At 40.7% G+C, this 9,340-nt stretch overlaps 1 protein-coding gene across 2 annotated transcripts; it reads left to right on the top strand.

Annotated features, from left to right (window-relative positions):
- The first annotated feature begins 3,605 nt into the window (after positions 1-3,605).
- Positions 3,606-9,017, top strand: HMGN3 (high mobility group nucleosomal binding domain 3). Of its 2 annotated transcripts, none has more exons than XM_044073695.1 (6): positions 3,606-3,761; positions 6,360-6,419; positions 7,474-7,503; positions 7,659-7,709; positions 8,143-8,244; positions 8,618-9,017. In XM_044073695.1, the coding sequence occupies exons 1-6, from the start codon at positions 3,747-3,749 to the stop codon at positions 8,642-8,644; spliced, it is 285 nt and encodes a 94-aa protein (XP_043929630.1). In that variant the 5' UTR covers positions 3,606-3,746; the 3' UTR covers positions 8,645-9,017. The 2 variants fall into 2 exon arrangements, with proteins under 2 accessions (XP_043929630.1, XP_043929636.1); XM_044073701.1 differs by lacking the exon at positions 3,606-3,761 and adding an exon at positions 4,224-4,254.
- The last annotated feature ends 323 nt before the right edge of the window (positions 9,018-9,340 follow it).

The following is a 9,340-nucleotide window of genomic DNA, read 5'->3' as shown; positions in this document are numbered from 1 at the left end:
AAAATACATGTTAATTCACATGTCAACTTCTAACATTAACAGTACTAATATTTTAAAAAGTGTCCTCAATTATTCCTGGATTTGTCCTTGATTCTGGAGGCAAGAGGTTGAGAGCTACATCTGCTGGTAAACGTTGAATATCAGGGCAGCAGACAGACTGACCTGATACCTCTACATTCTTTCACTCAGCTCTCATTATGAGACTGAAAAAGGCCACTGATTAGACTGGCTACCAGCTTTAAGTAGGCACTGTCCATATTGACCATGAATGCTTTGTTGGAGTGGTAAGTTTTTTAAGTTGTACAGCAACACAAAGGGGTGTTAGCTGTACAAACAGCAATGAAGATGAGGCCATTGTATAGTTTCAGCAGCAGGAAGTCTCTAAGGCAGATAGCAGGTATGCAGTTGTTGAAGCCTCATTTGAAAGCATGACGGTTCTGACCTAGAATGCTAGTAAAGAGGCAGTCCACAAACAGATTTGCTGAAATTCTTTCAATTACTCTGCTTTACAGTGAGTAGTAGGGAAATATGTCTGCTTAAAGAGTGAGCTCATCTTTGGAGTGAGGACCACCCAAACTACTTTCAGATGTTTGGAAAGAATGAAGTGAGGAACAGATTTGTAATCCTAGATGTTCAGCAATGTAATAGCAACTGTTTATAGACGCTCCCAAGTGGACAGCTTCCTGTCCAGGAGTGCCTCAGTCTCTGTGTTGTGGGGGACCATCTGAACTTGGCTTTTAATTACCATCTTACAGTGGGTACAGGGTGAGCTCAGAAGGCAACATACTTTATGACCACACAAGTCTCACCCCTGACTATATCACCCTTAGGCTCACTTGCTGAAGGCAGCTGTTTTAGGTTGTATATGTCTTTAGTAAACTAATTTCTTAGCAAGGCATACAGATCTATCAGGGTTAGTGGGTCCACTTTCCACATGTCACAGGTCGCATACCTTTGTTTTGTCTTGCTGGCAAGATACTAATGAAGTAAAACTAACTTCTTTGACTCGCTTATGAATGAATAATACGGGATGACGAAGACGCTATAACAAGAGCTTCATTCGTCCTAACAGATGAAAGACTGAAAAGAGCAAGAGAAATCCCAAAAGGAGACTGGAACTTGGATGATGAAGAAAGGGTGCAGCTTACTTGGGATCTTGAATGCATGCATAGTAAGGCAACAATCAAATGCTCCATAGGCCAAAGTTCCAGATTCTGACATCATGTTAGGCCTCTTGGTTACAGTATGGGCAAGAAATGAGACTAAGGTGAATCTACTATGGTAAAAGATTGACCAAACAAACGTAGTAAGCAATTTGCACTGGACTGTGGTATCCTGCTCACAGGTGAGGGGAGAGTGAATTAAAAGACTAACCAAAAAATAGGTACAGCTGTTGCTGTACTACATGCATTGCATCAGACTGTGGTAGTGAAGAGATGACCGAGTCATAAAATAAAACCTCTCAGTTTATCTGTCAGTATATATTCCTATCCCTGCCTGTGATTGTGAACTCTGGGTAATGAGTACAAGGATAAAATCAATATACAGTGTGGAGATTGGATTCCTTGGAAGGGTAACTAGCCTCCATCTCTGGGATAAGAGTAGAGAGCGTAACATTTTGGAGAATCCCAGTGATAATGTACAGCTTTTGCTTTTCCAGATGTAAAATAGCCAGCTGGTATGGCATTTAATGAAATGCACCAGCAGAACCTACATCTAAAAGATGCCAGGGCAGACCTCGGATACACTAGAGGGGATGATACCCCTCATCCTAGCCGAGAAAGCATGGAGAATCTGCTAGGTGAGCTGGGAATTGTTGCTGGGATAGGGCAGTCTGCTCTGCTCAGTTTTCCATAGCTGTTTTTACTAAGACAAGCAGCGAAGAAAACTTTATATAGTCAAATAATCAGTAACCATTCTAGCCTGATGTGGTCATCCTGTTAGTAAATGCAGCACTGTGGCCCACTCAAACAGCGTAGTGTCTGCTTGTCAGCAGGGAGCATATTACTTGTGTTCCTCATATGCCTGAATGTTTCAGAAAGCACTTGGATACTAAAACTTTTTTATTTATTTCAGATGGGAACCCCTGAATAAAATGTAAAATCCTAAAGCAAACTATGAAAACTTAAAATGCTATGAATTAGTATGCTAACCATGTTACAAACGGCTAGAAATAAATGCTTCATACATACTCGGCCTAAAATGCTTTCCTTTTAGGTGCCCAACTTTAGTATTAACATTTTTAAAGTCCTCTTTCGAGCTTCCTGTATTGCGTGTATGTGTGCATGTTATATATTCTCCAGTTTACTCCTTTGAGTGCTACTTTGTGAAGAGAATACCCGCAACGCTTTTGCTTCACAAGTTATTGGTTTCTCAGGTCCAACAGTAGCATAATAGTTAGTTAATTGATTCTCATTAGTTGAGGGCAACTGGCTAAGCTGCAGGGCCTATTGAACTATGAGCATAAGCACTCATGATTGCTAGGCCTTCAGGAAAAGGAAGCCATACCACTATTAATTCGTTTCTCTTTCTCTTGTATGGTTGTTTATCACAGAGGTTTAAGACTATGGCTGATCTACCTGTACCCTATAATAATGTGTTAGATTCTCCCACCAACTCCGTTACTTGCTGTGTGAACCTGACTGGTCACGTTAATAGACAATAATTTGGGAATGAGTCTCAAATTTAGCCCATGCGAACGAATGCCCTTACGCAAGATTTTACCCTCTAACGATGTTTGGAAAAATCTGGGATGCAGTCATTGCTGTTGCCCAAGAAAACAGACTTTCTTACGAATAAAGTATGGCAGCGCTCATTTTCGTTGGGTAATCCTGCCCCCATTCCCCACCAAAAGAAGAGGTTAGTGAATTAGCTAAGGACAGGAGCTACAGTGCGAAATGTCCACTGGTATGCTAGTAAGTCTAATAATAGCTTTCCAGGCAATCTAATACATTGAGTAAACGAGTGTTAAGGGTTTACGTACGATAAATATTATAGCAAAGTCAGTTATGTGAGGGGCGGGGTGCGAAACCATTTACAGGTATTGTTGGCGGGAGAGGAAAAATAAACGAATTCTGCCCCGCTTACTGCAGTATTGCTAAATGAATTCACTCATACACTGTTAGAAAGATTTCAGTCCACGAAAAAAAAATATTTGAAAATCTAGATATAAATGTAAATAACGTGACATATAAAACGCTGTTGCTTTTGTCAGTAATACCGAAACCGTAATTCGAGCAATCTATGGCTGAAGGTAGAATAATACAATTTTTAATTAAGTTCACACCTCCTCCGAGAAAATGCAAATTTGCGGAAATTATATTCTCATTTAGTAATCTTCCCATTTATTGGCCCAGTCCAAGTATTGTATGACTTTTTTAATCATGACAACCACGTCAACTGCTTGATTGACACATTTAAAACCATATCCAATGTTGATTGCCCCCTCCCCTCAACACACAGGGCGTGACGAAGGCGTGAGTTAATGGGACACCATTAGCCAATTAGAATGACCCTCACGTCCTTACTGTTTCATTCTATATATGATAGGGCGGGGATTGGAATTCCGAATTCTACTACGGACCAATAAGAACGAAAATATGTTAGCATGTAATTATGAGGAATGTTTAGAAATCCATCTGCCTGAGAGCGTTACTTGCAAAGTTGCAGTAGCGTCGGCCTTCTCTGTGGGTTTTGTAGCACGGGTTGTATAAAACCTTTTCTATAGGTTCAAAAAAAGTGCAATTATGCCGAAAAGAAAGGTGAGATCTAGTTAACAATTTTCTGCTAAGCACTGTTGCAAAGGCATTATAATCTACAGATTTTTTGTTGCATTTTCTTTGATGTAAACAATATGTGGTTTGAATTTTTTGATTTAGTTTAAAATCTTGATGTAGCTGCAGATCTATTGTAAATGTACTTATTGTGGGTATATGGTATTTCTCTGACTGTAATGTGTGTAGTGTTATGATACGCGTTTCTTCGAACGGTGTCTGTATAGTGTAGTAATAGTATTCTGTATACAGGTGCAAAATCTAGTATTTTTGGTTAATGTATATCTTTTTCTTCAGTCGACGATGGCTGTAAAAGCCATGTTTAATAGATGATTCTCCTCCTTCCCGCCTCAGACCCGTATGTAACTAGACATACTATTTCCCTGTCCTGTAGTGTCATTTTCAACGCGGGAGCCCTTTTGCGCTTGCGTACCGAAAATCACAACGAGGGAGTTGTAATGTGACCTTAAATTTGATGGGGGTGGGTAAGATTCATTGTTCACGGTGAAAGCGAAAGGTTTTGCCGTTTTGATTTCCTTTGTTCATGTTCCCAACGTTTTACTAGTCAAACGGGACGTAACACAGTTTGGGAAAGTGTTTCTTTTTTTAATTCAAGATGCACTTTTTATACGTAATACTAAGAATATAAGGTGACGGAGGATTTGCTATTTGCTGAACCTATCTTTAGTCCCTTCTCAGTGTTCTCCCTTACGTGGATAGGTGACTTATTAATTGTAATGTTTTTCTGCCCGTTTCCACAATGGCAGTAGTACCGCCATGAATGTTTGTAAATACTCTGGTAGTCTTTCAGTAGGATCGACGATCGCTCGATGCTGTAAGCTTGGTGTTCTGACGCACGTTTTGCAAATAATTAGCATATAGGTTGCCATCCCTTTATTGGTCTTGTTTAATTGTAGATTTTGTCCTTGACGCCTCTGCGCACCTAAAAGCGGTCACAACGGACGCTCAGTAGCTAACTATTTGGTTAGACACGCGCACTTCTCGTCCCTCACGATCCACAGTACGCGGTCCGATGTTTACGTATTTCATTGATTCGCGCCCTCCTCATCAATTCTTGTGTGGGTCCATGTCTTTAGTTATTATAGCGTGATGTGGGCTCTTACGCGTTACCCAGTTGCCATCAGTTTCCGAAGGCTTGTAGAGGGTGTTTCAATTTATGAAGATGTTAGTAGCTTTACTGCTACTCCGGCTGTTCTCACACCCGGTGATGGGGTACCCCCGACTATATTGACACGATTCAGCTCACGTAACTCTTAATGGCTGGCACTGATTCTTACTGGTAATCTACCAAAGAAGTGCTGCCGAGGGAGAATAGAGCTGGACAAATCTCCGAGGCAGTAGAGTGTGCAAAATGATTTTTCAATCCAACCCACGATACCCCCCCCCCCCAAAGCTCTGCGTGGTGGGTAGTATATGTGTACTAGAGGTCGGAAGACATCGTAGTTACAGAAACTATTTCATTACTGTTCTAAACATTTTAGACTTGAGAAGGGTCTCTAAAATTCAAAAAATGCAGAACACGAGATTTAACGCGCTGCAGGTCTGACTCGGTTGAGGGGCCATATTCTGGGTTGCGCATTTACACATTAGTGAACGACGCTACCTTGGTTCTGGTCAAGCATTACATCTGAAGGGCTACATCCTTTAATTTTTTGTGTGGCTCGGGAACAGTTAAGTAAATCGTTTTTCTTCCCTTCGCAAGTGGGTGTTTATGATGAGGCAAACTCAGTACACCCTCATGTTTTTATTTGTGTAACTGCAGCTTCTTTAGCTACACGTGGTTTTGCTAAATTTACACTTAGTCATGCATTGATTTTTGCATAATTTTTGGCCGGTTGACAGGTGTGAAACCACTCAGTAGTGTTACATAGTGGTTATAGTTGGTTACTGCTGAAGTCTAGCCAACGAAGGCGATTGAATGTTGGTTATATTCTACCTTCCCACCGCAAACATCTGCCGATCTTGTATTGTTTGTGCCCTGGGTTTCCCACTGTAGGTGTAGGACAACTCAAAGTTGAGAGCGAGGCTGGGCTTGAGCGTTGCGGAACGACCGCCTATGGGTTGGGGTTTTCTAAAGTTTCACGTGGTTTCTGATGCACCTCTGCTATAAATACGCATTGTACAGTTGCGCAGTAATCTACTTTGCCAATTGGTTCAAATAGTTTATCAGTGGGGTTATAGCTGGCATGTTCCGAATTTTCGCACGAAAGTTCTGGAGCCATCAGAACAATATATTTTGACCATATAATTTGGCCTGTGTGCGTGCTGCTTTAATCCACAGTTGGTGCATTTTTGATTTTGTACACTGGGTTTCCTATCTTTCTGCCATATTTGGCTGATTTTGAAGACCGTTGTGCACGTTGGTTGGTTGAAGTTTCTGTTTTACTTTATGCACTTTTTTGAAGACAATGCCGGGAATAGCGGCCCGGCAACGCCTGTTTGCTAATTTACAGGTGGAATGCACCATGTGTGCATTCAGTGAAATGCACGTTTTGTTTGTGTGTCTAGTATTGATTGTTTATAGTAGAAATTTTGACTTAATGACATTCTGTCTCTTCCATTTAGTCTCCAGAAGGCACTGAAGGCAAAGATTCATCAAAAGTGAATAAGCACGAACCAAAAGAGGTAAGGGTGGTAGTTAAACAGTTTGTGGCAAAAGGTGTGTGTTCTTAAGTAACTGGTATTGGTTTTCAGGTAATCTCAGAGTGTAGTATCTCGCACTCGGCTCTGCGCAGCTTTGGGCGTGGAGTGGGCGTAACGTACATGATTGGCAGGGAAAGTAGAGCGAGTGACAGTCACTGCAGGTTACCGTTTCAACATCACACTTGTGCTTCGGAATGCGCGTGTAAAAGTATGGCAGCAGCAAAATAAATATTCATGCCTGCTTGGACTGGAGGCGTGTTCGGGGCGGGATTTGCTACTGCGCATCCTGCGAGTCACTACACTTGGAGATTACCTTGATAGTTAATTGCCCTCCCATTTGAGACCAGTGGTTCTTGTTCTTGTCACCGGTATAATGTAGTTTTTATGTTTCAGGGAGGTTGTGGTGTGATGTGTTGAGAGTAGACATTCTCTAGACTCCAAATCATCTTATGCGGTCCTAAAGGACATCACACTGCTGTATGCATTTTAATGTTGGGTCAGTTTGCAGTCAATTTCATCACATGGTTTGGAAACCAAGTGACTATTGCTGTCAGTGCAAAATATCTAAAGATTTTTCTGGTCCCATGGTAGGCCACGTGAATAATGAAAAACTGAACTTGAATCTGGTAAGGATTTGTTGTCTTAGTTTGTTGGTGTGAGCACAATCGATGAGAATGTTGGGATTTTTGTTTGTGTTGATCACTGCCTACAGCCTTGTCTCATTCTGTAGTAACTGTTTCAAAAGCAAGTTGCACACTGCAGCATGGGTTGTCAGCATATCTTGCTGCTGGTGAGGTGCTGCTTTTGTGGAATAGTAATGGAGAGTACTAACATTAAGACAGTAGGTCTGGATGCATTTATTTGAATCCATTGACATCTAAATGCCAGTTCCTGCATAAATGGAAATGCTTACATGAATGTGTGGTTGATACCTGGGTAGGTTGTTTTAAAAAGCTTAATTATGGTACTGCAAACCATGTGAACACAGGTTTTGAAGCAACAAGCAAGCTGAATAAACTTTTTTTTTTTCTTTCAGCCTACAAGAAGGTCTGCAAGGATATCTGCTGTAAGTAACCAACTTTAGCTGTGTTGCGTGTTTTTACATTTTGAGTGGGATGTGGACTGTATAGTTTGAGACTTGTTTTTGAAAATAGCTTTGCAGCTTTTTTGTAACTTTATGGAATTGTCACAACTTAATGGTTCTGCATCTTGGTTCTACAGAAGCCAGCCCCCCCAAAGCCAGACTCCAAACCGAAGAAACCAGCAGCCAAGGTGAGCACCTTCCATAATCTTCATGTAATGATTTTTCTGTAAGGTTTTACAGTATCCATTGCTTAATTGAGCCAACCTAACTCCCAGGTTGGTATTTTTCTGAATGCAAGATGTGCATCACTTTGGGGGGGGGGGGTTGTAGTAACTTGTGGTATTAATTGTTGTAAACATATAGTTGTGTGCTTAAATGTAGGTAACACGAACCCTCTACCCTTTATTTAAATGTTGGTAACATGAATCCTCTATCCTTCATTTAACCTGGAGTTAAGTAGTTAAGGCCCTTAAGGTTATCTTTGCATATTACTCTATAGTTACACCGTATCCTAAGCAATGTTGCCATTATTTGCATCAGACTGCTTCATGAAAATTCCCAAGTTAAAGCACTTTTTTTTTTCTGGGACACCTATAAAGACAGTCTTTTGTTTTCCTGCAGAAAGAAGTAGCTGCTGCAAAGGGTAAAAAAGGTGCCAAGGGAAAGAAGGAAGACAAACCAGAAGCGACTCCTGCTGAAAATGGAGAAACTAAATCTGAAGAGGTAGGTTTCTTTGTGTGCAGATGAAAAGTAATTGTGCTACATAAAACTACTTTTTATTTGCTTTTAATTCTGTTTAATGTTACAGATCCACATTTCACGCTCTTCAGTCAGTGTGTTTGCATGCCGCAGTAGCCCCACCAGCACACTGTCTGTCAAAGGTCCATCTGATACTGTGACAGTTGAGGGTATGCTCAAAACTGAGTGCAGTGTATAGATTGTGTTTTGACTTAAGTTGTGGCAATATTGCGAGTGCAGTGAACTGGATTGCTTTGACTAGTAATGTTTTAGTTGGAAATGGCTGCTTTGTGTGTTTGAAATTGCCAGTCGTTGAACATGGGCTAAGTACTTGTGCCCTTTTGTCTTTTCCCTGCAGGCACAGAAGACTGAAGATGACAAATGAAACTTCTGCAATGGGACACTAGTTGATTTTATGTACCTCCTGTAAAGTTTTAAAGAAGAATATTTTTATCAAGTATTTTGTAAATGCAGTTTTTAACTGTAGCAAATAGCCTCACATCTACAGAAACTCAACGTTGGACAGAACTTGAAGAAAACAGTTGTGCTCTTAATTTAATATGCCACTGGATGGAAATGTTTACCACTGGACAAAAAGATGAGTGACTGGACTGCAATATTTCCCCTAAAAACTGTTTGTAAATGACCCCATTTAGTGTGTGAATTTATTTTTTGTTCATTTTTTTTACTGTGCATATTATCACGGTTTTTGATGAACCGATCTGTGGTGCTTTGTATTAAACGTGTGTTAAAATTTTCATGTCTGGCTTCATCACTTTAAAAATGTGTAGCTGGCTTTTTTCAGATACATATATTGATGCCTTGTGTGCAACCAAAGCAATACAGGTGTCTTAAAATTAGCAGTGATTCCTCACTTGGAGTAACACATTTTCCACAGGGGAGGACTTGTGGGCTAGTCATGTTTTCTGAGGGGGGGTTAGTGATAAGCCGCACACGCAGTGCCAGTGTTCCATTTTCTTCCCATAAATGGAATGAGATTAAGTGGTTGGACAGGCATTTTTGTGGATGTGGAAATGTTTCCTTATAAAAGTGCAACTGTATGACTTAAGGTCTGAAACAA

The sequence above is a fragment of the Protopterus annectens genome, chromosome 1.part1, assembly GCF_019279795.1.
Source record: "Protopterus annectens isolate FY-2018-M chromosome 1.part1, PAN1.0, whole genome shotgun sequence".
Taxonomy (NCBI): Eukaryota; Metazoa; Chordata; order Ceratodontiformes; family Protopteridae; genus Protopterus; species Protopterus annectens.
Note: the sequence above shows the minus strand (reverse complement) of the source record. Positions and strands in the feature narration are given on the sequence as shown.